This window comes from Oryctolagus cuniculus (genome assembly GCF_964237555.1).
Source record: "Oryctolagus cuniculus chromosome 16 unlocalized genomic scaffold, mOryCun1.1 SUPER_16_unloc_1, whole genome shotgun sequence".
In the NCBI taxonomy this organism is placed as follows: Eukaryota; Metazoa; Chordata; class Mammalia; order Lagomorpha; family Leporidae; genus Oryctolagus; species Oryctolagus cuniculus.
This window is the reverse complement of record NW_027208201.1, coordinates 4,099,434-4,126,867: the sequence shown is the minus strand read 5'-3', so window position 1 is coordinate 4,126,867 and position 27,434 is coordinate 4,099,434. Positions and strand designations below refer to the sequence as shown.

General features: G+C 64.3%; 4 protein-coding genes across 6 annotated transcripts; all 4 read right to left on the bottom strand.

Annotated features, from left to right (window-relative positions):
* Positions 1 to 550: 550 nt before the first annotated feature.
* Positions 551 to 3,394, bottom strand: SNAPC2 (small nuclear RNA activating complex polypeptide 2). The gene is made up of 5 exons (XM_002722007.5): positions 2,536 to 3,394; positions 1,930 to 2,049; positions 1,777 to 1,845; positions 1,324 to 1,618; positions 551 to 1,234 (listed from the first exon to the last, which is right to left on the bottom strand). Exons 1-5 carry the CDS (start codon positions 3,025 to 3,027, stop codon positions 897 to 899), a joined length of 1,314 nt encoding a protein of 437 aa, XP_002722053.2. The 5' UTR covers positions 3,028 to 3,394; the 3' UTR covers positions 551 to 896.
* A 170-nt stretch (positions 3,395 to 3,564) lies between these two features.
* On the bottom strand, positions 3,565 to 6,697 carry TGFBR3L (transforming growth factor beta receptor 3 like). The gene is made up of 6 exons (XM_070067539.1): positions 6,483 to 6,697; positions 5,554 to 5,690; positions 5,140 to 5,469; positions 4,612 to 4,726; positions 4,366 to 4,524; positions 3,565 to 4,196 (listed from the first exon to the last, which is right to left on the bottom strand). Exons 1-6 carry the CDS (start codon positions 6,550 to 6,552, stop codon positions 4,129 to 4,131), a joined length of 879 nt encoding a protein of 292 aa, XP_069923640.1. The 5' UTR covers positions 6,553 to 6,697; the 3' UTR covers positions 3,565 to 4,128.
* Positions 6,698 to 6,842: 145 nt separating this feature from the next.
* On the bottom strand, positions 6,843 to 15,690 carry MAP2K7 (mitogen-activated protein kinase kinase 7). 2 transcript variants are annotated; one of them, XM_008249150.4, is made up of 12 exons: positions 15,288 to 15,690; positions 13,654 to 13,701; positions 10,915 to 11,056; positions 10,750 to 10,816; positions 10,519 to 10,632; positions 10,319 to 10,438; positions 10,131 to 10,238; positions 9,861 to 10,040; positions 9,692 to 9,772; positions 9,442 to 9,584; positions 9,002 to 9,047; positions 6,843 to 8,900 (listed from the first exon to the last, which is right to left on the bottom strand). In XM_008249150.4, exons 1-12 carry the CDS (start codon positions 15,409 to 15,411, stop codon positions 8,766 to 8,768), a joined length of 1,308 nt encoding a protein of 435 aa, XP_008247372.1. In that variant the 5' UTR covers positions 15,412 to 15,690; the 3' UTR covers positions 6,843 to 8,765. The 2 variants fall into 2 exon arrangements, with proteins under 2 accessions (XP_008247372.1, XP_008247373.1); XM_008249151.4 differs by lacking the exon at positions 13,654 to 13,701 and having other exon boundaries at positions 15,288 to 15,682.
* Positions 15,691 to 17,129: 1,439 nt separating this feature from the next.
* On the bottom strand, positions 17,130 to 27,364 carry LRRC8E (leucine rich repeat containing 8 VRAC subunit E). 2 transcript variants are annotated; one of them, XM_008249147.4, is made up of 3 exons: positions 27,224 to 27,364; positions 23,757 to 23,899; positions 17,130 to 20,308 (listed from the first exon to the last, which is right to left on the bottom strand). In XM_008249147.4, the coding sequence occupies exons 2-3, from the start codon at positions 23,892 to 23,894 to the stop codon at positions 18,047 to 18,049; spliced, it is 2,400 nt and encodes a 799-aa protein (XP_008247369.1). In that variant the 5' UTR covers positions 23,895 to 23,899; positions 27,224 to 27,364; the 3' UTR covers positions 17,130 to 18,046. The 2 variants fall into 2 exon arrangements, with proteins under 2 accessions (XP_008247369.1, XP_008247370.1); XM_008249148.4 differs by lacking the exon at positions 23,757 to 23,899 and having other exon boundaries at positions 27,224 to 27,322.
* Positions 27,365 to 27,434: the final 70 nt, after the last annotated feature.

Here is a 27,434-nt window from a genome sequence, read left to right as displayed (position 1 = left end):
CTATAAAAGGAAGGCTGTGCGCACTCGGCTCCCAGAACTGAAAATTTACTGCGCTCAGCCGGCTGGCTGGGCTCAGGGACACACCTGGTACCCCGGTGAGAGGCTGGCTCTCCCAGGTCCACCTGTGACTGCACCCTCAGGGCAGGTGGAGCCCAACAACCCCCTGCCCCGGCTCCAGAACCTCCCTCCCCACCAGCTCTGCCTCCACTTCCCTTTTTGTCTAGCGGTTGTGGAAGCGCTGAGCCCATCCAAACCCAGCCGTGGGCCTCTGTGGGAGACCTTGCTGCACCCATGTGGCTGCCCTGGCCCTCTGCTGGCTTCTCCCCCTGCCATCTGTCACCATAGGACACTGCCCGGCTCTGGAAACCTGTCCCTCACACCTGTCGCCACGAGTCTTGCCTCAGCCCTTTTCATCCACGCTTGTCAAAGAGCCACCTCCTCGCAGTCACCAAGGTCACCCCAGGCAGGGAGCCTTTGCTGGGCCCTGGGCCCTCCCTGCACCCCACCCTGGACACACACACAAGCTCTGACACTTCAGGACCCCAAGAAGAGCGAGGCAGGCTGGCGGGCACTTTATTGAGTCACAAGAAGGGGTGAGGAGTGGGGGGTCAGAGTGTGACGAAACCCGGACAATGGCAGGTCGCAGGTGCACGGTGTGTCCGGTGCCTGTGACGGCCCCCAGCAGAGAACAAGGCACACCGGGGCAGCAGGCCAGCGTCCCCACGGGAGTTCCGCACGGCTGTGGTTCCATTCCTGAGACCCTGTTGTGTGCAGCGCCCTGCAGACTCGCCCACTGGCTGAGCACTGTGGTTGGGACCTGGCACCCCAGGGTCCTCCCGCGGCCCAGCGCTAGCTGGGCAGGACGGCGGCTCCGCCCAGGAGGTCAGGCGTGGGCTTCACCTTGCAGGGCTGGCCACCCGGCCCAAGAGCTCCAGGGGCACCACGAATGGGTTAAGGGGGCAGATGCCAGCTGCCTGCCAGGTGGACCTCAGGTCGCTGGGCCCAGTGCCCTCGGGGCCCTGGGAGCTGGCCTGGCCCCTGCCTGCCTCTCCTCCCGCCTCGGCAGGGCTCTCCCCGGGAGGGCTCTCCCCGGCAGGGCCCCCCTCAGCCAGGCTGGGCTCGGGGGCCGTCAGGCGATTGTACATTTGGGCCATGTGCTCAGCCAGGGCGACGCAGGGCAGGCGCGACAGCTCCTCAGGGAGGGACAGGAGCAGGTCCAGGACCACGGCCGACTCTGGTGATGCAGGGAGATGGGGAGCATGAGGGGAGGGTGGGGGTCTCCTGCTGCACCCCGCCCCAACCCCTCGCTTTCCGTCTTCTCACCGGTAGCCGAGAGCTCAGGAGCCTGGCCACCGCGGGAGAAGGAGGCCAGGTACTTGTAAATCTTCTCGAAGTCCACGGGGAAGTCTCCCTCAGCCAGGGAGGGGCCAGAAGAGGATTTGGAAGGGGCCTCGGGGGCGGGGCCAGATGTTTCAGGGGCGGGGCCAGGCACCTCCGGGGCGGGGTCCTGCGGCCCTCCGGGGGCGCTCAGCAGCAGCGGCTTTGCACGTGCCTGCGTGGGCTTGGCGGGCCTGGAGTGCAGGAGGTTGGTGGGTTCCGTGGTGGCGATGGTGAGTGCCTGGCAGACAGAGAGGGGCATGTCCTGTCCGCCTGGCCTCACCAACTCCTCCCTGGGAGCCAGGAGATGGCCTCACGGCCATGGACCTGGGGGAGGGGGACCACAGAACTCTTACTCGGACGCCGGGACGCCCCCGCCCTGCCTGGGGGGTGCAGTACCTGTGAGAAGGCTGTGGTCAGGGCTCCCTCCAGCGGGCCCGTGACCCTCTCCGCTAGATCCATCCACACCTGCGTGCACCCAGAGGTACGGGGTCAGCGCACGTGACTCCACATCCCAAGTCCCACTCCGCTCCCAGGGACCACCTGCCTCACCTCTATGGGGGCAGGGGGCTGGGCCTCCCGCCGCCGTGCTCCCTGTGGGCCATCTGGATGCACCCTCTGAATAGCCTCCCGGACCACACGGGCCTTGAGCTTCTGGAGGAAGTTCCGGATCTGGGGAGAAGGGGGTGGGATGCACGATGGGCCTTCTAGAAGTTCAGGCCAAAGCCCGCTGCCTGGCCTGACCCAGGGTCGGCAGCTGCTCCCCGGCTGTCCACTACCCTGGCATCAAGGGTCACCCTGACACTGCCCGGCCCCAAGCCAAGACCCCAAAATACGACCAGCTATCCAAGGAGGAGGTCAAGGCCCAGGCCCGTCTGGCTCCTCCCCGCAGCCAGGGCCCCGCCCGACGGCTCAGTGCTCCATCCCATCTCCTGACTCCATCCCACTCGGTCCAGCTGTGCCTCTCGCCCCATCAGCGGCCTCCATCCACAACATCTGAGTTCACCCCGCCCCTCAGCCTCGTGTCTCGCCAGAGCCTGATGCTCAGGTTCTTCCAGCCCAAGCCCCGCCCCCGCGCCTATCAAGCCCCGCCCCCGCCGGGGCTCACGCTCGGGGCCCCGCCCCCCGCGTCGCCCTCGTTGCGGGGCCGCATCTCACTTCAGTCTCGCTCCGACTCTGCAGCTCCTGGGCCAGCTCGGCAGCGTCTGGCTCCGGCTGGCCGTGCCGCGCCTGCAGCAGTTGCAGCAGCTGCCGTTTCTCGCGGGGACTCCAGGCCTGGGGTCCCGTCACTTCCTCCACGTAGCGCGCGGGGGTCGCTCGCCGCCGCGCCGGTGGCTTCATGCCGGTCAGAGAGCTCGTCTGCGCGTGGAGGGCCGCGGCCCTGGGAGGGGGCGGGGCTACGGTGGCCGCTGAGGTCAGAAAAGCGCCGCGCGAAGGCGGAAGTAAATGGGGGCGTGGCCCCGCCTTAAGGGGCCGCGGGGAACCGCCACTTCCCTTGTGGCAGGGAGGCTGGCTCCGAAGCTGGAGCGGGAACGAACACGGGCCCTTCACGGACGGAAGCTCTGTTTGCTCTTCTGGGAACTGGGGCGAGGAGCCCCCCTCTTGCTCATGCATGGGGAGCTCTCGGCATAGCGGTCGGGACCCCTGCATCTCACATCCCAAGGCCCGGGTTTGAGTCCCGGCTCCGGCTCCCTGTTAGTCTGCACCCTGGTGCTGGCTCCAGCGCTTGGGGCCCTGCCACCCACGTGGGACCCGGATGGAGTTTATGGGTCCTGGCTTCCGCCTGGCCCAGCCCTAGCCATTGTGAGCATTTGGAGAGTGAACCAACAGGTGGGGGCGTACTCTCTCAAGTGAAATAAACAAAAACCTATAAGGACAATCTAAGGAGGGAGTCCACCCCAGCGAGGAGGCTGAAGTCGGAAGCGGGGGCAGGGCCGGGGGGCGTGGACAAGCGGAGAAACAGGTGGGCAGGTGCAGGGGTGGGGGTGGGGCTAAGCTGCTGCGGCTGGGTGTCGCTTTGTGTTTGAGGTCAAACGCTCTTGGGTCTCCCCGGACACATCTGTGCCCCCCTGGACGTGGGCGTATGAGCCCCGCCTTCCAGTCCTGACCCCCTTGCGCCACCCCTTTCGGCCTCCCGCGTCAGGGACCCTCACTGACGTCTCCAGAACTCAGCCGGGCAGTCCACAGGTTTACTTTGAGCTCAGGTGGGAGGGGAGCGGGGGAGAAGCGCCGAAGTCGTGGTGCCCTCGGGTCCGGGGTCTGGGACGGCTGGTTCATATCCTGGCGGGCCTGGGTGGCTCTCCGGACCCCGCTGGGAGCGCGCCACGCCTGGGGACAGGCGGCCGTAGGTGAGTGAGTGTCGGGACGCTGGGCAGGCCACCTGCCTTCCCGCAGACCGCCTGGCCTCCTCCGCGAGTCTGTGTGCCGGGGTGAAAGCGGCACCTGGCTCTGAACCCCGAATTCTCTCCCAAGTTTTGAGGCCCCTTCTGCCCCGCCAGAGCCTGCAGTGCGTGGCGGGCGCCCCACTCCCCGAGTTCTAATCCCAGCTGCCCCTTATGCTGTGACCTTGGACACATCACCTCGCTTCCTGGGGCGCCTCATTTTCTCGCCCCTAAAAATACGCATTAGGATCGTATCTGCCTGCTTGCGGTAGCGAGGGTTCCCCTGCGTAACACATTTCAGGACGGTGCGTCGATAGCGGAGGAAGCGCGCTGAATATTCCTCTCTTCCCAAGCACCTCCCTCACCTGCCTCACTGGGGTCTCCTGGCTTGGGGAGCGCTGGGCAGGGCTCTTGCGGGCGGGCCTGCGGGCGGCGGCGCTGCAAGAGGGGAGCAGGCTACGGTGGGAGGGTACGGGCGCCCCCTGGAGGCTGCGGCGGAGGCGAGCCTGCAGGTGGCCCGGCTCCGCCCGCTGGGCTCTTGGAGCGCCAGATACGCAGGAGTAGCCTAGGGCACCCGCGGTGGTCCCAGCAGGGCGGGGACCCGTACCTGAGTGCGCGCAGACGAGGCCAAGCCCAGCGGCCAGCGCGGCGCCCAGCACGAAGGCCGCCAGCACCAGCGCCACCACCGGCGCGGGCTCTAGGGCTGCGGGGGCAGACGCGGGCGGCTCCGGGCGCACGGCCCTGCCCGGAATGCTCTTGGGCGGCCCTATGAGGAGTGCAAAACTGAGAGCCGGCCCCGGTTGCAGATGTCCTTCCCACGTCCCCCAGGACCACCCCCTCCCTGCTCGCTCACTGGGGGGCGGCCGCGGCACCGTGACCACGATGGGCTGCGTGAGCGTGTGCAGGTGGGGGCTGTCGGCGCCGAGGTTCTCGCCGGCGCCCGCGCACGCCGCATCCTGAGGCAGACACTGAGGGGAGACGGGGACATGAGGGCCCCGGTATCCTGGGTCTGCTGTCCAGGACTCCCGAGAGACCTGAGCGTCCAGCTCTCCCCCAGAGCCAAGAGGCCACCACTGGGAGTCTGGCAATCCGGCCCCTTGGGGCCGGAGTCCACAGAAGACCCCCAGATGTCAGCCCCTCAACGACAAGCTCCCATCCGACTCTCGGCACCTAACCTGGGAAACAGCATCAGGTGCCCAGCCCCGGGGGGACAGCGACCTAGCCCCCACGGTATTCCCGCCCCCAGACCTCCCACAGCCTCCAGGAACCCCAGCTCCCCAGCCCGCAAGAGCCTCTTTCAGCTTCCAGAGATGCGCTGGAGCCCCCATTCGCGGCGCAAGGGGCTCCTGGCGTCCCGATTCCCGTCTCCGCGCTCGCGCACCCGCGATGGCGGTGGCGGTGGTGGCGGCTGCGTCAGCGGTGCAGGCGCCGGGCGGACTCCCCGGAGGCGGCGACAGCGGCTCAGCTGGCAGTGCAGGAACTGCACCGAGGCGTTGAAGACCGGGCGCAGGCGGAAGCTGAAGCGTACGGGGCTTGTGGCGCCGGCGTGCGGCGGCGGCGGCGGCGGTGGCGGGAAGGCTACCGAGGCGTCGGCGGGGCAGCCTCCGCGCAGCAGCACCAGGGCGGGCCCCAGGGCCGGGCGCGAGGACGGCGTCACCGAGCAACGGTGCAGGGCCAGGTTCCAGCGCGGGGAGGGACGGGCCAGGGCCGCCTGGGGGACGGAGGCGCCATCCCATCAGGGTGGCCGAGCCCCACTTGCGCCCTGCTGCCCTTGGGGGCCTCCGGGTATCCGCACCTGCACGAACACGCGGCTGTCGGCGGGGACCTCGAGCGGCCCCGCGCGCCGCGGGAAGGCGTCCTCGGCGTCCGACAGCTCCAGACTGAACAGGGGTCTGCGCAGCCAGGGCCCGGGCGCCGCAGGGAACGGGGGCGCTGGTGGAGATCAGGGAGGGCGGCACACACGGGGGAGAGGTCGAGCTGCCCCTCGGGCTCTGGGTAAAACGACCCGACCTCCTCGCCCCCGTCGCCTCCCCTGGGGAAGGGATACGGTCCTGGGAGCGGCTTCACCTGGTTCGCGTCACGCTGCGTCCTCCGCAGGGGGCCGTCTGATGAGCCCCCCGGGGACGGCTCGGCCCAGCAGCTGAGGCCGCCGGGGTCAGCGCTCTGGGCGTGTCTGGGGAAGTCTCCCCTGCCCCCTTCTATCTGCAAGGTGGGCGAGGGAATTCCGGGTGCACAAGGGCTTTGGAAGCGCCTGCAGGTGCGTCGCACTGTGTGAAGGCTGCTCCCCTTTGTCGGGGAGTCAGGTGCTGGCACCCGCAGGGACGGCGGGAAGCCAGGGGCCCACGGAAACAGCCGCGGCCCTTCAGCGGGTGGGCTCCCCATTTGCCCAGCTCCACATTCCCAGGCCGAAGGCAGAAGGCAATAGAGGCTGGGGCGGGGGGGGGTCTCCCCTCTGCGACAGACGGGCGTGAGCACGCCCATGCGCAGACGCATGCCTGCCTCCTTTGGAAGCGCTCATTGAGGTCCCGGTGCGCAGGGGCTCCGAGCCCTATGGACCGCCCCACGACTATCGCCCAAACCATTCCCCCACCATCACAGTGGCCGCTGGCACTTGGGGGATGCCAGCCCGAATGGATGGGACCCCTGAGGCGGGGGGGACTCGTGGTCATGCGGGGCAGGGATGGCGGGAGAATGATGGGCCCAGGGTCCCCCAGCTGTACGTACCGGGTGGCCCGCTGGGCGAGAGGCAGGCCCGAGGCAGCAAGACCAAGAGCAGGAGCACAGGGCCCAGCATGCTGCCCCCGCTGAGGTCGCCAGCACAGGCGGCTCTGTCCTTGGCTGGGTGGCCACCGAGAAGGTGGGGAGCGGGGGTGGCGGCCTAAGGGGCTGACATCAGAGCCGGCTCCCAAGGCCTGTGGGATTAAAGGTTGCCGCCCAGCACGACCTGAGCCTGCTGGAGTGGCTGGGGTCCCTTGCCAGCAGCCACCTGACTGGCTGCTCAGCCCGCCCTCAGCTCTGCCTCAGTTTCCTCCGTGGGCACCAGGCCGGCTCCCCGCTGGTCATGACAAGACACACACGCCAGACTCCGCGGAGGAAAAGGTGTGGGGGGGTGGTTTATTCTCAAGCTCTAAGGATTTACAAACAAGGGCATTTCGTTTTTAAAAAGGGACGGGACAATACTGGCGGCCTGAGAGGGGGTCTGTGGGCCGGTGGGCTTGGCCACACCACCCCAGCCCCTGCCTGCCCCGTCCGCCCTCTGTCTGGTCCAGAGGGGTGGCTGGTGACCGAGGGGGAGGTCTTGGGGGAGGCAGGGAGGTAGGAGAGACTCCCCCAGGGCTCCCACGTAACACTGAAGGGGAAGGGCCGGGCAGACACACACACAACAGAAAATAAAGTTAAATAAAAATAAAACCAGGCAGCCCAGCCTTCGCCTGAGCCGTGTCCCCATGCCCCAGCCCCAGCGACCTCCCAGATACCAGCAAAGGCCCTGGGGCTGGGCTCAGCCGGGCAGGCAGGGCCAGGCCTGTGGGCTCCCCACCAGGGGTCCCTCACAAAGGGGCCCGGGATGGGAGAGGGTGGCCCTGCCTCCGGGGTGGGGGCAGGGAGGCGGTGACATCTACTACATTGTACACATGCAGCATCTCGTGGATATCGTAACGGGAGTCGGGGAAGGGGCCGCTGTGGGCCTGAGCCTAGCTGCTCCCCCCAGATCCAGCGGGGCTCCTCGCTTTGGTGCAGCTTGGGTTTTGTCTGTGGTTCCGCGGGGTTTTCCTGTTTCCTCGCCCGCCTGATTCACATGCATCACCACCAAGGACACCCCCCTGCTCTGGCCTGTGCAGCCGGCTCCCAGGGACCAGCTCCAGGGTGTGCTGGGGACCGTGGCTCGGGGTGAGTGGGGGCATTACTGCCGGGGAGCCACTGCAGGTCCCCATCCCTCCGCCAGGCCTCCCGGGCGCCCGCACCTGTCTCACTTGCGCAAACCCCCACATTCACTCCCTTTGCCCTCAACTCCTGACTCCCTCCAGGCCCCTCCTTCAGCCCACAGCCCCCGCCCCTGTCTCTGAGTCCCTCCAAGCACCTCCCTGTCACTCCCACCACACCCTGCGCCCACCTTTCCTGCAGGCCGTCCTGAGCGGCCAGGGCGGCCTGCATCCCGGCTCCCCCACACCTCCTGAGCTCAGCTCACCCCGAGCCTCGGCCAACTCCAGCCCAACTCCAGCCCTGGGGGAGGAGCCCCCGGAGCCCACCTGTGGGCCTGTCTGGCCCAGACCAGGCCTGAGGAGCAACGGTGGCCCAGCCCCGCTCCCTGGGCCGCCCCTCACAAGCAGCTAAACCTGACTTTGGTAAAATTTCTGAAGGTACCCACAAACCCCACGAGGACAAGCTCTCCTCCCCCTCCCCCAAACGCCCCACCAAGTACAATAAAATACAATAAACTCCAAAAAGGACCCCCTGAGATCAAAGAGAGACAGAGAGAGACAGAGAGAGAGAGAGAGAGAGAGAGAAAGGGGGGCAGAAGCCAGCCCGGGGGCGGCTGCAGTCACAACACCCACAGGGCCGTCCTGGGCCAGGACAGAGGCAGGGCGGGAGGCAGCGGGAAGTCCTGGGGGCAGAGAGGTAGAGAGGGAGGCGGCGGGAGGAGGCGCGGAGGAGCAGGTGCGTGGGGAGGGGCGGAGGGGGTGCCTCGCCCTGGGGGGTGCGGGGCCCCAGCCGGAGGTTACGACTGAATAAATAGCGAGTCTGCTCGCGGCCTGCTGTCTTCCGTTCACAGTGTCTGTCGGCGGACGGCACGGCCCGGAGCGGGAGGGGTTGGGGGCTGGTGGGCCTGTCTGTCCACGGCTGGTGGGCAGGGAGCGAGGGGGTGGGCGAGCGCCCCCCACTGTCTGTCCTCAGCCCTCGCGGCCGTCCAGGTCCCAGGTCTCCCCTGGCAGGCAGCTGGGTGGCCGGGTGGGGAGGGGGGCCGGTGGCCATGCCCCTGGCCCCTGGGGGCTAGCCGCTGCCACGCGGCTACCTGAAGAAGGGCAGGTGGTGCTGGCTCAGGACTCCGCTAGTCCGCGGCGACTCAGTCTTCGCCATGACGTCCTTGAACCAGGACGCCACGTCCACCTCAAGTGTCTCGTAGCGCTTGATGAAGCTGTGTTCCTGCAGGTGCGAGGGGCAGGGTTTAGGACAGGGCCTTCCCCACAGGGCACGAGGCGGCTTGCGGAACGGCAGGGGAGGGCTGCCAGGGGTCGGGTACTTACAAGTAGCTTATTATACTTTGGTCTCTTCCTGTGGTCTTTAGTAAGGCTGCAGGGAGAGGGGGGAGGAGGCAGGTGAGAGCCCAGAGGGGGCCTGGCTCCTCCTGGCTCAGCTCCCGCTGTGAGTGGGGGTCCTTCCAGTCTGTCCAGAGGCTGGGACCTGGCCAGCAGCGCGTCCCTGAAGTGCCCTGGCCCAGCACAGTGTGACAGGCATGATGCTCCACAGCAGGGTGGGCGGAGCTCCCCAGGGAGGATGGGCGTGGCCTGGGGTTGCTTGGCAGCCTCCTGCAGGGTCACCTTGCCAGACGTCCAAGGGGCCAGCTTTGGCAGGATCTAAACCCAGTCTGCCGCACCCAGGGCCCCAGCTCCAGCCTGGGCCTCCCCAGCAGCTGCTCCCCGCCCATATCAGGGCGTGCCCTCCCGCCCCCGCGCAGGGTCCTCACCAGTCTTTGACGAAGGACTGGAAGTCCCCCGAGAAGCCCATGTGGCCCGGCAGGAGTGGGGGCTCCTCCTGCAAGACTTTGGTGAGGACCTCGAAGTCTGTCTTGCAGTTCTTGTAGGGAAACTGCCCCGTGGCCAGCTCCACCTGCGGGGGCACGAGAGGCTGGGTGGGAGGGGCTGGGCTCCCATGCACCCGCCCACCGCGTCCCCAGGAGGTCTGGCCCTGGGGGAGGGAGGTAGGGCTGCGCTCACCAAGGAGATGCCCAGGCTCCACACGTCCGCCCGGATGTCGTAGTCGGGCTTAGTGGGGTCCGGGGGGTCGATGCGCTCAGGCTGCAGGCAGGGAGGGGCAAGATGAACCCCTGGGGCGGGGCTGGCCTCTCCCGGCCCCCCGCCCCCCACCCCCGTGAACCCCACTCACAGCCATGTAGGCGGCGCAGCCGGCACTCCGCGTTTTGGCCTTGGAGTCCACCAGGCGGCCGCTGATGCCGAAGTCGCAGAGCTTGATCTGGCCCCGCTCGTCCAGCAGGATGTTGGAGGGCTTGACGTCGCGGTGGATCACGCCGTGCTTCTCCTTCAGGTAGTACAGCGCCTTCACGATCTGCGGCAGGGGCACGCAGGGGCCTGTGAGGGCTGCAGGGCCTGGGGCCGCCGCCCTCCCCACCGGCGGGCCAGCCCGCTGTCGGCTCACCGCCACCGTCATCTTGCCCAGGATGCGCTCCGGGATGGGGCCCTGCATCCGCTTCTTGAGCTTCTCGGCACAGGTGCCCATGAGCTCCATGGCGATGAAGACATCCGTCTGCGGGGGAGGGAAGCAGGCACTGGTCAGCCAGCCCACCCGCAGGGCTGGGGGCGGGGCAGGCGGGCGGGGCGGCTCACGTTGGTGATGAAGGTGCCGAAGCACTGCACGATGTAGGGGCAGTCGTGGCTCTTGAGCACGACGTCCAGGTCCATGAGGATGCGCTTGTTCTCCTCCTTGTTCCCCGAGCGCCGCATTTGCTGCCAGATGGGAGGGACCGAGCCTCAGCACCGCAGCGCGCAGCGCTGGGGCCGCGCCCAGGCCAGGGGCGCCCGCTCACCTTGACGGCGATGACGTGGCCGGTCTTCCGGAAGCGCATCTTCCACACCTGGCCGCAGGTGCCGCTGCCCATCTCGCCCAGGTTCTCCAGGTCATTGATTTCCGCCTGGTAGCGCTGGTGAGGGAAGTGAGGGCTGGAGGTCGGGGGCCTCTGCTCCCTTCAGCCCAGTGGGGTCCTGCCCCCCCACCCCCTCCTGGAGGCCCGGGCACAGGCGCAGGTGCAGGGCAGTACCTGGCCCCCGATGGTCAGGTAGCCCGTCTGCTTCATGATCTCCTGCAGCTTCTGGTCAATCTCAATGCTGGGGGAACAGGGAGTGGTGCCGGTGAGGGGAGGTCCTGCCCCACCTGAAGTCAGCTGGCACCCCCACCCCGAGCCGGCCCCCCCCCCACGGCTCACCTCTCCATACTGCGTGGGGTGAACAGGGTGGGCGGCAGCCCCAGCATGTGGCGGGGCCGGGCGGGGGGCGTGGGGTGCTGCGGGGAGCTCTCTGAGGACGGCGAGCGGCTGCCCCCATCATTGGCCAGTGGAAGCTGCAGGGCTGAGGGGTGAGAACCAGGGGTGCACAGGGGTGAGGTCAGGTACCCCGGGATGAAGGGGTGGGGACTCTCACCTTCCCTTCCCTGTGTGCCTCAGCCAGGCCAGTCCAGTCCCTGCTCTGCTGGCTGGGGGAGCAGGGTCCTCCCTCCCTATCCCCGGGGGGATCCTTGGGGGGCCTTCTCCTAGCCCCCACACCTGGGAAGAGCAGGCTGGCAGGAGAGGGCAGGGGAGGCTGAGGGTTTGTCCCAAAGTCTATGACGACAGTGCAATGAGGGGGCTGATGGGGGCCCTCTGTTCCGGCCTCCGCCTACAGGGCAGGCCCAGGGCCACTGCACCTGCACTCTGACCACACAAGGACCGGATGTCTGCCAGGAGCCACCTGGACCCTACGCTGCTGACAAGCCTGGACCTGGCAGCCCCACAAGAGCAAGGCAGACCCCTGGGGAGAGCTCAGCTGCCCTGCCCCACTCTCAGGCCAGCAGGCTGATCAAGGGCACAACCAGGGCCACTGGGGGAGGGGCTGGGGGCAGGACCCCGGCCGTGCCTGCGTCCTGGGGTGAGGGGATCCGGGTGGCACGGGCCCTCCAGAGGCCGGCAGGATGGGGTGGGAGAGTGGGCCAGGCATAGGTTGGGGTCTTTCCAGCAGCCTGCATGCGGACAGCTCGGGCATGCTACAGGCAGGGGGCGGGGCGGGCAGCGGGCAGGCAGCGGGCACCTGGCGTTAGGAGGTGGGAGGGCAGGAGACAGACAGACAGACAGGAACCAAGACCGGGGGCCAGAACAGAGCAGGTCCCTGTGGAGCTCGGGGTCTCCCTGTGCTGGCTAACAGCTGGGGGGAACAGCAGGGGCCAGGAGAGCAGTGCAGCCCTGACCCGCTGACCCCTCAGGGCACTGCTTCCAGGCCTCCAAGGCCCCGCCTCCCAAGGGTGCCTGGCTCTCCCCCAGCCTCAGCAGATAGCCCCTCACTTCCTGCCTCGCCCCCCCCCCCATCCTGCTAGCTCCTGCAGACTGGGGCCCACGGACCAAGGAGCAGAGCCACATGGCAGGGGTGCTGGCAGCCAGGCCCTCTCCTGGCCCGCTGACCTGGTCCCCATCACAGCCAGCCACAGGACGCCCACCTGTCGGCTGAGAAGACCGCTCAGTCCCACCAGGGTCTGCCGGACACAGGGCTCCAGGGAGCTGGGGACCAGGCCAGGCCCTGTGCTCTCAACTGGCCTGCAGGCCTCACCTCCCCTGCCCACTCCCACCACCCTCATCACAGCCCAAGCCCTCCCCGCTCCTGAGGGTCCCCTCCTCCTCAGAGCCTGCCCGCTCTCCCCCTGCCCGGGGGGCTGCCCAAGCCCCTTTCTGCCTGCACCGCGGGCTCCTGCGGGGGAGACGCCATAGCCCCAGCCTCCCCGTGTGTGTGGTGCCCTTGGAGGGCTGCCCAAAGCTCAGGGAAGACTGCTGGCCCCACAACCCGGAGCACAGTGGGGCTCTGAGGGCCACTGAGGGGGCAGGGGAGTGAATGTGTGTGGGTGTGCGGGAGCCACACAAAGGCCCTACGAAGAGAGGTCACAGAGATGGGAATGGCCACACAGCAGGTCAGGAGGGTGGAGTGAGAGTGGGGCGGGGCACGGGAGAGGGAGGGAGGGAGGGAGGGAGGGAGAGTGAATGAATGAATGAGAGTGGGAGGCCATGCGGGGGGGGGGGCACACCTGTTGACAAGAGCCATGGACAGACCGGCTGCCCGCCCTACATGCACCCACACAGGCGCAAGCACACACGCCCCACACACATGCAGACAGGGACAGAGCCAGCCTGTCTCCTCCGCGTGGCCACACAAGCATGGCACACACGCCCACACGCGGACAGTGTCAGCGCCCCCGATCTCTCTCTCTCTCTCTCACACACACACACGCGCGCGGTACAGCACACAGAACTGGCCCATCTGCTCCTAAACACACCCGCACCTGTGCAGGGGCTGAGCGAGGCTGTTCAGTTTCCTGCTCAAACTCCTCATCCCCCAGAGCCTTCCCTGACCGGCCCCTGTGCAGTCCCTCACCCCGCTAGCACCTTCTCCCCTGCTGGGAGTGAGCTCACTGCCCACCAGGAGAGCCCTGTGCAGCCGCACTGTCCCGTCAGTGCAGCGCTGTGCCCTCCGTGACCAGAGCAGGTACGGCCGCCCAGGGCAGGCAGGCGGACGAGACAGGAGCTGCTCCAATGGTCGAGCTGGATCTAACGTGCATCTGACTGGGCCCCCTCTTGCCTCGTGAGGTGTGTGCCTGCCTGGCCCAGCTTTCTCTCTCTCTCTCTCTCTCTCTCTCTCTCACACACACACACACACAGGCCCTCGCGGGTGATGGGCTCCCGTGCCGTCAGGCGGCACACTGCCTTCTCTAGGGGGCCCGAGCCCGAGCCCAGGGAGAATGGCAGAGGGCAGGTGGGAGGCGCAGAGCCAGGGCCGGGTGCCGCCGGCCGCCCGTGTGGAGTGAGAGCGCGCGAGAGGAGGAGACGGGGACACACACAGCACAGGGGGACGGGGTGGCATTCTGCAGCCGGGCAGCGGTTAGGTTGATGGTGCAGATGTCCAAGCGGCGATGATAAAAAGGCTGGTACCTGCTCGTTGGGACGGGGCAGGAGCAGGGCTTAGAGTGATCACAATAACTGGATGGGGGGAAAAGGAAGAAAAAAAAACAACACCACGATAAATCACAACAGAAATGACCGATTTGTCCAAAAGAAAAGAAATCAAATCATAACAAGGAGCAGGGGTGGGGTGGGAGGCTCGAGGCACCGAACTGCAGAGATGGGTGGAAACCAACAGAGATGGGAGGGCGGGATGGAGCTGACAGACACAGACACCTGCGGGGCTCCTCTCTGCTCCGGGGACGGCCTGGGCCAGGACAGGAACCCTGGGCCCCCTACCCAGTCTGGTCTCCTCCGCGCTGGGGCCCGGGAGGGCAGCCCTGCGGACCCCAGCAGGGACCCTGTTTGTCTTGGCTGAGCTTCCTGCCCTGGGCTGCGTCCAGTGCCAGCACTTGGGTTCCCAACAGACTCCCCAGGGAGCAGTCCACGCCGACCCGGGGCAGAGAGGGGAGGATGGGGGGTGGATCCTGGATGTGGGAGTGCAGTCAAGCTGTGCAGGGCGGCTGCGTGACCAGGGAGTGGCCGAAATGCCTGCGTGTGAGGGGTCCTTTTCCCCTGCCCCCAGGGTGCCCCGACAGGGAGCTCGACAGACTGAAAGGCTCCTGTGGGTCACAGGGGAACACAACGGGGGCATCTTGCTGGGTCCAGAGACCCAAGAGGCAGAGGCTCCGCGGGGAGGGGGAATCCTACTCCCTCCAGGTACAGGGACTTGAAGGGGTTCTGTGACACAAGCCACAAGCGGGTGTGGTGGTGCCAGATGTGCATGGAGGAGACGAGGGAGGCAGATGCTGACCCAGGATAAGATGTCACGGAGGCAGGCACTGAGGCGATGGGACAGAATAGGAGGTGTGCACCTGCTGGGGCGCCCAGAGTCGCACTGGCCTCAGGTGTCCCCAGGACAGGTGGGTGTGGGGGAAGGGCTACAGTGACTTCAGCCTAGGTGACAGAGTTGCCAGGCTGCTGGAACCAGTACCCAGGGTCTCGGGCGGGGGGAGGGAGGAGGGCGCAAGGGCGGGCCCAGCGACGAGGTTGTGCCAAGTGGACAAAAGACCACCAGACACGGTCGCACAGAGAGCAAATGGGAGAGCCTTCAGAATTACACGCCGGGGAGGAGGATTTTATGTGACCTCGGGTGTCCCCAGCCCAGGCGTGCGCGGGCCAGTGGCTCATCCGCTGAACCCGATGACAAGCTGCCAAGCCAGGGGAAGCGGGGCTCCCTCTGTCATGCCTGAGCCCCAAGGGGAGGTGTCCGTGTTTGCGGGGGGCGGGACACCCGGCTGCGGTCACGGCGGCGCGGAGCCCGGCTCGGAGCGGCTGACAAACTCCGAGCACCGCGGCGAAGAGGGCGGGTCATCAGGTGCGGGGTCCTGCCGGAGCCGGGCTGCCGAGGCTTCCGCGCCCAGAGAGTGGGGGCTCTCGGGCCGGCGGAGGGCTCCCCTCCCCCGGGTCACCGTGACCCTCTCCCAGCGCGAGTCGATAGCAGGAGGGCGAAGAGGAGGAGCGCTGGCGCCCCGGAAGCGGGGGCGGGGCCTGCGGCGGGGGCGGAGCCTCCCGCGGCGCGCGCCCCGCCCCGCCCGCCCCCTCCCCCACGCCGCCGTGCTTACTGGGCCTGGGCCGCTGGGGGCTGATATCCAGGTTGAGGTCGATCCTCCGCCGGGCCTCGCGGTTCTCCTGCTTCAGCTTTGCTTCCAGGCGGGACAGCTTCTGCTCCAGGGAGGACGCCGCCATCTTCCCCGCCGCCGCCGCCGCCGCGCACCGCCCGGCCGCCCGTCAGTCCGGCAGACAAACACCGCACTGCGCCTGCGCCCGGATGACCCCGCCGAGCCGCCGTCTCGCCCTGCCTGGCGCATGCCCGCGGGGCGCACCCGCCCTTCCCGCGTGAGACCCTCCGCGCGTGCGCGCTTCGCCCCAGCCCGAAGGATGACGCCACCTAGAGCTCGCGGCTGGCAACGTGCAACCCCGCAATCACCGTGGTGCGCATGCGCGAACACCGGACTGCTCTGGGGAGAGGCGCATCCTGGAAACCCGTGGTTCTTCAGAGTGGTGGGCGGGGAAAGCGGCACGCATGCGCACAGGGCGAGGACGGCGCAGGCAAACGGTGGTCACGCGGCGTGACTTCTGCTGCGCGTGCGCACCCCTGACGCCTGGTTTATCTGCTGCGGTCCGATGTGGTCTCCCGCGGCGGTGCACCCTCAACCTCGTGGCTCTTCCTGCTTGGGTCTCGGTCCGCCACGCCCTCTCAGAACTGCCTTTGTCGCCTCGGACAGTGCTTCATTAGAATCCCTTTAATTGCTAGCTGGCCTTTGGTAGCCGCGCGGTGCTGTCTCCTCACCATAATTAGGCACTGTGGGAAGCGCTTTCAATTTCCAGCCAGTCCCCAGAAAGTTCAGGGTTGGCCAAGGCGGCGGCGGGGGGGTATCCCTGGGAATGCAGCTGCGTGACCTCTGACCTCTACGAGGGGACCAAGGTCAAGACCAGAGCTCCTGGCCAAACCCACGAGTGCAGGGTTAGGGAGAAGACGTCCCCTGCACCTGCCCCGCCCAGGGAATGCAAGGGTCGAATAGGGCCTGACAACAGGTGCCCACCCCCGGCCTTGACAGCTCCTTCATGGTCTGAAAGGTGCTGGGGAAATGTACCTCTCAGGAACCCTGGTCCCTTTGAGGTGTGAGGAGGAGGCTTAGTCAGCAGGTGGGCAACCCCAGGCGACCAGGGCCAGGCAGGCTGTGCCATGTGCCCTGCCCACTCCAGGTCCAAGGCGGGAACACCTTACAGTGGGCCCGGAAACCTTGTGCGGGCTCCTCTGGTGGAGAAGACACCCGCAGTGTGGAGTTCAGAGGATGAAACGGGAGGCTGAGGGGCCAGCGCTGTGGTATAGCAGGTAAAGCCGCTGCCTGTAGTGCTGGCATCCCATATGGGCAACGGTTCGAGTCCCGGCTGCACCACTTCCTATCCAGCTCTCTGCTATGGCCTGGGAAAGCAGTGGAAGATGGTTCAAGTCCATGGGCTCCTGCACCCTTGTGGGAGACCCAGAAGAAGCTCCTGGCTCCTGGCTTCTGATTGGCTCAGCTCCAGCTGTTGTGGCTATCTAGGGAGTGAACCAGTGGATGGAAGACCTCTCTCTCTCTCTCTCTCTCTGCCTCTGTCTCTCCGTAACTCTGCCTTTCAAATAAATAAATATTTTAAAAAGAAAAAGAAAAAAAAATAAAGAAATGGAAGGCCGAAGAAGACGATTTTCCTGAAAAGAGCAGGGCAGAAGACTACCCCCAACCCCGACCCACTGCCAGGGTCTTCCAACTTTGACGAGGGTTCCCTCCCCTTTCCTGGGCCACCTTCCATGCCTGTCCCCCTCCACGGGAGACTTCCCCTCCACCTGGCTTCCAGCCTGCAGGTGTCCCCAGCTGGTCCCATGAAACAGCTCAGACAACAATGGCAGTGGACATCCGAGGTCAAGGCTTCAGCCCCCATCGTCACTTCATTTATTAAGCTCCCCTGACAGTCGCCACGTGCCCTCAGGACGGTGGCTCCTCCACGACAGGTGTTCTTAACCCGAAGAAGTCCGCCGAGCGTGGGGAGTCTGCCAACAGTCCTGAAGGGGGAGCTCGGGGTTGGCTGGAGCCAACACTGTGAGAACATCTTCCCCGAGGACGGAGGCACTCAACATCGAGACCTTCCGACTTCCGTTCCCTGGGTCAGCATTTCCCTCCGTGCTGGGACCACCTGCACAGAGTTACCTGGGAGTCTCCTGAGTCAGTCTTCCCCTGGGTGGGGCCTGGGATGCTTCCTCGTGCGCCAGCTCCACGGCTGGCTCGGACGCACACAGCCAGAGGTGAGAACCACTGGTCTGGTTCCCGTGTCTGGCACACAACTTCTTATAAAGAAGGGATTAGCATCCTACATTGGGGGGGGGGGGGTCCCTTGTGTGTGCGTCTGTCCCCTCCTTGGGCGAGAACCCCAGATGTAAGCTGCTGGGTTGTGTGTGTGTGTGGGGGGGGAGAGGGTGGAAAATCTCATTGGAACGTGCCCTCCACCCCAACAAACAGCACAAGAATCGAGCTGGAGTGACTTAGAGGCCAGGCAGCCAGCCAGGCAGGAGAAAAATAACAACAACACGGGTGTGTGGGGTTTTGGTCTCTGAGACGCTCATGGCTGAGTTAATCCCCTCTGTGTGGGGCCCCACCCCGAACCCACAACTGCCTGGCTTTCCCCAGACAAACCAGCCCCAGGATCTCACCTTGGCTCCACAAGGCTTAGCACCAACGCTCCCCCTGCTTCCGCCCTCCTCACCGTTCCGGCTCAGCCCCTTGGCCACCTCCCTTGGAACCACGCTGGAGGCCTGGACGCCGCCCTGCGCCAGGCCCTGGCTTCATTCCTCCCCCATCCTCTCCCGCACCTCTGCAGGCAAGCCCTGGTAGAGGGCCTCCTCCACCAGCAGCCCGGCTTTCTTGAGGGCCCCGCAGTTGCCAAGCTCTTCAGGCAACACCTCCAACCGGTTGCCCTTGAGCCCCAGGCGGCTGAGGGTCCTCAGGGCCCCCACGTGCGGCGAGAGCTGGCTCAGGTGGTTGTAGTCCAGAAGCAGCGTCCGCAGCTTGCGGCAGAAGAAGAGTTCCTCGGGCAGGAGCTCCAGGGCGTTGTAGGAGAGATCCAGGTGCTGCAGGTTCTGCAGGAGGCCCACCTCGGGCGGCAGGGAGCGCAGTCCGTTGTGGGACACGTCCACCAGGCGGAGACCAGAGCACAGGCCGATCTGCGGGGGCAGGGCCTCCAGCTTGTTGTAGCTGACGAAGAGCTGTTCCAGGCTCCTGAGCTTCCGCACGTGCTCGGGCACGTAGGTGATCTGGTTGTGCCACAGCCTGAGCGTGACCAGCTTCCGACAGTGCTGGAAGCTGAGGATCTCCTCGATGGAACGCAGGTGGTTGTCCTTGAGGTCCAGTTCCTGCAGCGCGCCCAGGCTGAAGACGGCGTGGGGGATGCGCTCCAGGCCGCAGGCCGCCAGCTCCAGCTCCCGCAACACCGCCAGCTTCTTGAGGCTGTTGAGGGCCAGCAGGCGGGCCCCGTCGTTGTGCAGGCTGAGCCGCTGCAGGTGCCCGGCCACGTCGGTCACGCTGGCCGGCACCTTCCCGGCATTGCTGCGCAAGGACAGCACCTTGAGTTGCTTCAGCTCCCGCAGGCTCTCGAGGGTGGCGGCCCGGGCCAGCTCAGGGGGGAAGAGCCCTTCCAGGTGCAGCTCTTCCAAGCCCCGCAAGCCGAACACCCACAGGGGCACCTCCCGGAGCTCCTCGCATTTCACGCGGATCACCTTCAGCCTGTCACGCAGGAAGATCTGCAAGGAGAAGGGCAGCCGGGCCGGCGAGTGCAGCAGGCTGAGTTCCTGCAGGTGCACCAGCTGCGAGAGCCCCGGCGGGAAGGTGATGTCACAGATGGCCTCCAGCCGCAGGGCCTCCACCTCGCTGAGCTCAAAGACGGTGTCGGGCAGGCCCGGGAGCATGCACAGGGCCAGCTCCAGCCGGCCCCGCGCGTTGCGCTGCAGCTTCTGCCGCAGCTTCTCCGGTGTCCACTCGTGGTTGAGGTTGAGCTGCTTCAGGCGGCTCTCGCTGACCTCGGAGAGGAAGACGGCGAAGCGCTTGGAGTAGAGCGAGTCGTACTGGTCGATGAGGTGCAGCATGAAGGCAAAGTCGTTCTTGACGTCGGGGATGTCGTTCATGCCGGTCTCCTCCCGCACGGACCGGAAGGAGTACTCCTTGAGCGGCCGGTGGAACAGCCAGTAGAGCGTGTAGAGGCAGGTGACCCCGTAGACGCACACGAAGGAGATGTAGCAGAAGGCCAGCTTGGAGAAGAGGTGGGCCTTTGTGTGGTTGCAGCAGAAGCTGGCGTAGCCCGTGACCTCGGAGGTCTCCACCTTGCAGGCCACCAGGAAGCTGATCTTCTTCACGTAGACCAAGTTGTAGACCAGGATGGCGAAGAACTTACACACTTTGAGCACCGTCTGCCGGATGTACATGCTGTAGAGGATGTCGCCCTCCTCCACGTGGACACGGAACTTCTTGACCTTCTCAAACAGGGCTTTGGCCTGCTCGCCCTCCTTCTTGTCCAGCAGGGTGACGGCTGGCGTCTCGGTCACCACCTTGTCCGGCTCCGCCAGCACTTTCTCTTTCTCACCCTCTCCTGTCTTGCCTGGCCCGGGCCCCGGTCCTCCTGCCGCGGCCACCGCAGTCACTGTGGTTCGTCCCGTGGCGGGGCCCTTGTGGTTCTCCCCGGAGACCTCGGACAGGGCCCGCGTGGTCCACGGCGAATCAAAGCACTTGCCCAGGATGGAGATGAAGTGTTCGATCTTGGAGCTGGTCCCCGGGAACTTGAACCAGAAGCTGGTGCAGACCATGAAGATGAGCGTGTGAATGACCACCAGGTAAGGGAAGTACTTGGCGTACCAGTGGAGGGCCGTCTCGTAGCAGAGCTGGTTGATGAAGCTGTACTGCTGCAGGTCCAGGTTGTTCTTAAGGCCGCTCACCTCCCGGAGCCCCCCCACCATCTGCTCCGAGACCCCCCGCGGCAGCAGCTCCTGGCACGGGGCCTCGGATGCGTTATCCCGGGATTCGTGACTGGGCAGACAGATGATCTTGTCCTGTGTCACCTAGGGATGGGAGAGATGATGGGCGGAAGAGAATGAGGGGCTGGCTGGGGGGCTGGGGGAGGGAGGGAAGCAAGCAGCCTTGACTTTGGCTGTGCCCTTGGAAGAGTTGGTCACTAAACCTCCGTGCATCGGATTGGTCTGAGAAGAGGAGTTGGGTTGAATGGTGTTCTCCTCCGAAAGATACGGAAGTCCTCGCCCCTCCCTCCCTGCAGTGCGTGTGAATGTGGCCTTGTTTGGAAATCAGAACTTTGCAGAAGGGCTCAAGTTAAGATGAGGCTGTTAGGGTGGACCCTAATCTAACAGCGCTGTGTCCTCATAGAATGAGAACCTTTACTTACATTTTTCAATATTTTATTTTACTTCCTTATTTGAACAGAGAGAGAGAGCAAGCTCCCATCCACTGATTCACTCCCCAAATGCCCACAAGAGGCCGGCGCTGTGGCTCACTAGGCTAATTGTCCACCTGCAGCACCGGCACACCAGGTTCTAGTCCCGGTCGCCCCTCTTCCAGGCCAGCTCTCTGCTGTGGCCCGGGAGTGCAGTGGAGGATGGCCCAAGTGCTTGGGCCCTGCACCCGCATGGGAGACCAGGAGAAGCACCTGGCTCCTGGCTTCGGATCAGCGCGGTGCACCGGCCACACTGCGCTGGCCGCAGCAGCCATTGGAGGGTGAACCAACGACAAAGGAAGACCTTTCTCTCTGTCTCTCTCACTGTCCACTCTGCCTGTCAAAAAAAAAAAAAAAAGCCCACAAGAGCCAGAAATGCACCAAGATGGAACTCAAACAAGTCTCTCATATGGGGAGCAGGGACCCAAGCACTTGAACCAGCACCTGCTGCCTCCCAGGGTGCACCTGAGTAGAAAGCTGGATTGGAAGTGGAGCTGGGACTGAAAGCCAGACAAACACTCTGATATGGGCTGCGGATGACCCAGGCAGTGTCTCGGCTGCTGTACCAAATGCCCACCAAGACAGCATTTAGACACAGAGGCACACACACAAGAGTACCTTGGGGGGCCGGCGCTGTGGCGCAGCAGGTTAAAGCCCTGGCCTGAAGTGCCGGCATCCCATATGGGCACTGGTTCAAGTCCCAGCTGCTCCTCTTCCAATCTGGCTCTCTACCGTGGCCTGGGAAAGCAGTAGAAGATGTCCCAAGTCCTTGGGCCCCTGCACCCACGTGAGAGACCTGGAAGAATCGCCTGGCTCCTGGCTTCAGATTGGCCCAGCTCCAGCTATTGCAGCCATCTGGGGAATGAACCAGTGGATGGAAGACCTCTCTTTCTGTCTCTATCACTCTCTGTAACTGTCTTTCAAATAAATAAAATAAATCTTTTTTTAAAAAAAGAGTATCTTGGAAAGTTCATGGGAATGTTGAATTAAAAGGTTTATTTATTTATTTATTTATTTTGGCAGGCAGAGTGGATAGTGAGAGAGAGAGAAAGGTCTTCCTTTGCCGTTGGTTCACCGTCCAATGGCCGCCACGGCTGGTGCGCTGCAGCCGGCACACTGCACTGATCTGAAGGCAGGAGCCAGGTACTTATCCTGGTCTCCCATGGGGTGCAGGGCCCAAGCACTTGGGCCATCCTCCACTGCACTCCCAGGCCACAGCAGAGAGCTGGCCTGGAAGAGGGGCAACCGGGACAGAATCCGGCGCCCCGACTGGGACTAGAACCTGGTGTGCTGGTGCCGCCAGGTGGAGGATTAGCCTATTGAGCCGTGGCACTGGCCAAAAGGTTTATTATGATGCAAAAAAATTAAAATCTATGCATACAAGTGGTCTTCAAAAAGTTTGTGAATACTTAATTTTTTTTTTTAAATTTACTAAATTGCTTGAAAGGCAGAGTTATATATAGAGAAAGAGAGACAGACAGATCTTCCATCTGCTGGTTCACTCCCTAAATGGCCTCAACAGCTGGGCCTGGGCCTGGTCAAAGCCAGGAGCTAGGAGTCTCTTCCAGTTCTGCCAGGTGGGTGGCAGGGGTCCAAGGACTTGGGCCATCTTCTGCTGCTTTCCCAGGTCACAGCAGAGAGCTGGAGGGGAAGTGGAGCAGCCAGGGCCAGAACTGGCACCCACATGGGATGATGGTGCTACAGGTGGCAGCTTAACCCATTGCTCCACAGTGCTGGCCCTAGGAACGCTTATTATGAAAAAGCTGTGCATGAATTTCTAAAAAAATGTTGCATCAAAATAAACATCTTTTATTTATTTATTTATTTTTGACAGGCAGAGTTAGTGAGAGAGAGAGAGAGAGAGAAAGGTCTTCCTTCCGTTGGTTCACCCCCACAAATGGCTGCTACGGCCGGTGTGCTGTGCTGATCCGAAGCCAGGAGCCAGGTGCTTCCTCCTGGTCTCCCATGCGGGTGCAGGGCCCAAGCACTTGGGCCATCCTCCACTGCACTCCCTGGTCATAGCAGAGAGCTGGCCTGGAAGAGGAGCAACCGGGACAGAATCTGGTGCCCCTACCGGGACTAGAACCCGGGGTGCCAGCGCTGCAGGTGGAGGATTAGACAAGTGAGCCACAGCGCTGGCCAATATCTTTTATTTTTAAAAAAGATTTCTATATTTAAAGGAGACTGTGACAGAGAGAGATGTCTTCCATCCTGTGGTTCACTCTCTAAATGGCTGTAACAGCCAGGGCTGGTCCAGGCCAAAGCCAGGAGCCTGGAACTCCACTGGGGTTTCCCACATAGGAAACCTCCCAGGTGCATTAGCAGGGAGCTGCATTGGACGTAGAGCAGCCGGGACTCGAGCTCTTGCTTTGATATACGATGCTGGCATTGCAGGACACAGCTTAGCTCGCTGCACCAGGAACACCACCCCCAAACTCATCTTTGAATTCCACTTTCTCTCTGCAAATTTTTTGAAGTCCCTGGGAGAGGGAAGAAAGTCCTGCAGAAGCCAAGGGATGGCTGGGGCTGCCAGGATCCATGGGACAGCTCATTCCTCGCAGGTCTCAGGAGGAAGCACCCTGGGGACAACACCCTGACCGCAGCCTCTGGCCTCCAGCACTGCCAGGTGGTCCACGGCTGGTATTCCAGTCCCCTTGGGATTCCAGGGGCAGGAGTAGGTGTTTGGTAAACCAGTTAGGGAGCCCATTGGGACCTCTATATCCCATGTCCAAGTTCCAGCTCTGCTCCCGATTCCAACTCCGTGCTAATGCGCACCCTGGGAGGCAGCAGGGCACGGCTCAAGTCGCTGGGTCCCTGCCACCCACGTGGGAGATCTGGGTGGAGTTCCTGCTGCAGCCCCAGAGATCTCTGCTTCTCTCTCTCCCTCTCAAATAGGTAGCTTAAAAAAAAAAAAGTCTAGGGCTAAACAGTTTAAGCGTACAGAATGCCATCATGATGCGAAGTGCTGCTCCCAGTAGCAGTGGGGTGGGAACAGGCTTCTTGTCTCTCGGCAGACAAGGCTTCCAGACGGCCCCGCCCATGCCCTTGGCCACACCCCTCACCTGGAGCGTGCAGCCGAAGACCCCGATCATGAGCATGGCCACGGTGAGGTACTCGGCCAGCACGTCCCACCAGGGCTTGAGCACCTTGAACGCCGGCTGCTGCTCCGAGAACTGCTTGAACTCGGCCACGGGGATCATCGCACCTGCAGGCGTGGGGTGGGGGCGGGGGGGAGGATGGGACAGAGAGAGACCCTCAAGAAGGGGCGCCAGCCACAGGCCCATCCCATTCCCAATCCACGCTGGGCCCTGCTACAACCCAGAAGATGGGGTAGGCGTCTGGTGCCGTGGCTCTGCCGCCTGCGCTCCGCATTGGCGTGCCTAGGTTAGGGTCTGGCCCTGGCTCCCGATTCCAGCTCCCTGCTAACGGGCACCCCGGGAAGCAGCGGGAGATGGCTCAAGTACCTGGGCCCCTGCCGCCCACCTGGAAGATTTGGACTGAGTTCCCAGCTCTTGGCTTCCATTCCCCATTCTTGCCCCCCTCCTCACCCGTCCCCACTTCAGCCACTGTGGGCATTTGGAGGAATGAACCAGCATGTGGGAGATCTCTCTCAAATAAATACATTGATAGTAAGGAAAAAAAAAAAAAAACCTGTGCAGAACCCCAACAGCTATGTGCACCTGTTCCCCTGTTAGCCTGGCCTCCCCTACCACAGCCTCCAGACCCCACCTCCTTCCCAGAGCCAGGGTCTGCCATCTCACCACTCACCTGCTGCCAGGAAGATACCCCTCAGAGCTCAGGAGCAGCAGTCCACAACCCACTGTCCCCCGTGTCACTTTCTCCCCAACCCCAGGCACTCCCCCTTCATCCCTTGACACTCTAAGCTGGGCAGCCCCTGGCTCCCAACACTGCCAGCACAGACTTCCGGGGTGTGTGCCCCCCCCCCCCCCGGGGGCGCTCCCAGCACCACCTCTGACTTCCAACCGGAAAAGCCGGCTGGAGCCAGGCTCTGGTTACTGGGGCCCCAGGGGTTAGGGAGTGGCCAGGCCGACGCCTGGTCAGCCCTGGGGGTGGGTGGCGACCAGGACACCTGAATTTCTCGAGGGGCTAAAGCCCAGAATCTGAGCCAGACCTGCAAGGGGGCAGAGGTGTGTGTGTGTGCGGGTGTCGGAGTGACCAAGAGGTGATGGATGGCTGAGGGAAAGTTGTCAGGGTGACACCTACGCCTGGGACGGGACTGGGCAGCTGACCCACTCTGTCTGTCCCTGTGTTTCATTTTAGACCAACATATCATTACTGCAGATACACATGGGACAGGCACAAGTGCCACAGGCTGCAGGGCAAAGCAAAGCATGGGGGCCCCTAGGGGACCCCGCGTGCTGCCATCCAAGCTGCTCTGATCGACATTCCCTGAATTCCTTTGCAGGCTCCCTGAGCCTCCTGTCACGGTGGTCACCTGTCACTGGGCACAGTGTGCCAGGCAGGGAGCGTTCGGGCCACCGGCTGCGTTGCTCTGGCCTCCCTGCCGTCTCCCACCCGGGTCCTACACCTCAGCCACCTGCTCTAAGGCTCCTATGGCTCCTTCTCTGTCCCTCTGTTCCCTGAAAGCTTTGGGGTGACTCCTGGACACGGTGAGGGCGGGGACACTGACACAGGAAGCAGGCCCTGCCCACTGAGCTGTCCACATCCCTTAATCCCCTCTGAGGCTCCTGCCTCAGTCTGGAGGAATTCATGGATCAGGGTGGTGGGCTTCCCCTGAGGACATTCCAGGTGAGCCCTGACTCCCTCAGAACCAGGGTCATGTGAGAGGGTACCCAGAGCACAGAATTCCTCTCCCCCTACACACACACACACACGGGGTCCATCTCCTGTGCTCCGTTTACTCCCTGTCCCAAGCACACAGCCCCATAAGAATATCCCTGTGCACCTGTAGCTAATCTGATAGCGATACGCCCAGGGCAGCTCAGCATCCCCCCCAGGGGATGGCCGTCCCTTATAGCCACCAAAAGGGACAGCGTGGAGCATGCATGTTTATGCATGAGGGAGGCCCAGGACAGCGGGTGCCGTACATACATAGGTGACCTTCCAGCTGCCCGCTGCGGCCTTGCAAAATCCTTCCAGGCACCTTTGCTACTCAGTAGCTTTACCTAGGCATGGCAACAGGGGGGACGGAAGTGCCACTATTCAGGGTGCGTCTCACGAGGGTGTCAGCTCCAGTGCCTCCCAGCCTGTCTGCCATTTCAGGTGCGTGGTGACAGCCGTCAGGCTCCCATGTAGCCAGCCCGGTGGCTCCAGGGAGCAAGGTGTATCCGTATGTAGACCCAGACGTCAGCGCTGGGATTATCATTATCTGTCTCCATGACTCAATCTTGATCATCCCGAACCTGCCATTAAATTTCCGCAGACACAAGTCTGGTCCCCCTTTGTCTGAGTAGAGCTGGAGAGTGGGGGGGGGGGTGGCGGGGAGCCCGGGACGAGGGGCTTGTAGGATTGGGGAGGGGTAGAGAGGAAAACAATGACCCCACTTGACTTTCCCTGCCAGAGGCTCTTGGGCTGTGGGGGTGCAGCTGTGAGGGCTGTGCCACACACTCCAGGCTTGGGGGAGAGCTGTCGCTCAAGTACTCAAGTAGTCACAGTCACAGATGGCCTTCAGGCCCCGCCCACCTGACCCCCTGTCTGCCTGAGGGCACCCACTCTGGTCCATCATGGAGAGAATGTGGCACTGAGACGTTGAGGCCCAAACCATCAGAGGAGGAGACGGCTGGGGGTGCAGGGGTCTTATCAGCCTGGCACCCTCTGCTCCCCAGTCATGCATGCCTCACCCCCCTCCCCGCTTCTTCTTGCTCAGACCCTCCCCAAGTCCCATGCCTCCCCCAGATAGGGCTACTGCTGGGGGTGGACCTTGTGGATGGGTGCTCATGGCCCAGCCCCCCCAACCCACCCAGCCGTAGCCTCCATGCTAAAGGGGCAAACAAGAAAATTAGTCATTTGTAGCTTTGAGAGAAGCCTTTTACACAAGCGGGAAACTGAGGCCCGGGGCGGGGGGGGGTCACTTCTCAGGAGCAGATCTTGGACCAGGCCCCAGGCCTGTGGACTCCCAGCCTGGGACTCTTGCAATCTGTTTGTGCCTGGATTTGGGGGACTGGGGATTCTCCCAAGTCCAGGAGCTCTGAGGGGAGGGTGGTGTGCACCCCCCAAGGGGTGGGGTGCCACAGCTGTGAAAGGCTCAGGGCATGCTTTGGGGCCCGGTCTCCCGCACCCCTTCTGGGGAAGGCAAAAGAGGTCAAGACACCCAAGGTCGCCTCTGACCTGTTGAGCTCAGCTTCGCTTGCCCCGCCTGCCCGGCCCTCAGGACACAAGCCTCTGCGCGCTTCCACCCCCAGTTCCTGGGTCCCCCGTGCCTCCCCCACCCCAGGCCACAGAGGGAGCGCACCTGGAGCGGGGGCCCTCCCCTCGGCCAGACCCCAGCTCCCAGCCCGACATTCACCCCGCCACTCCGGCTCCGGGGAGCGCAGAGCCCCCTACTCACCGCTCCGGGACGGACGCTGGGCCCGAGACCTGGGTCCCTCGGAGTGGAGCGGCCGGGACTCCCGCAGAGTTCCCGGGCGGGCCGGCCAGGGTGAGTCAGGGAGGGCTGGACAGGAGCCCGGGAGCCGCCCCGCCCCGCCCCCGGGACGTCTTGGCCCCGCCCCGTTGCGGGCGCGCCCAGGTCGACCGCGCCCCTGGCGCCGGGCTCCCAA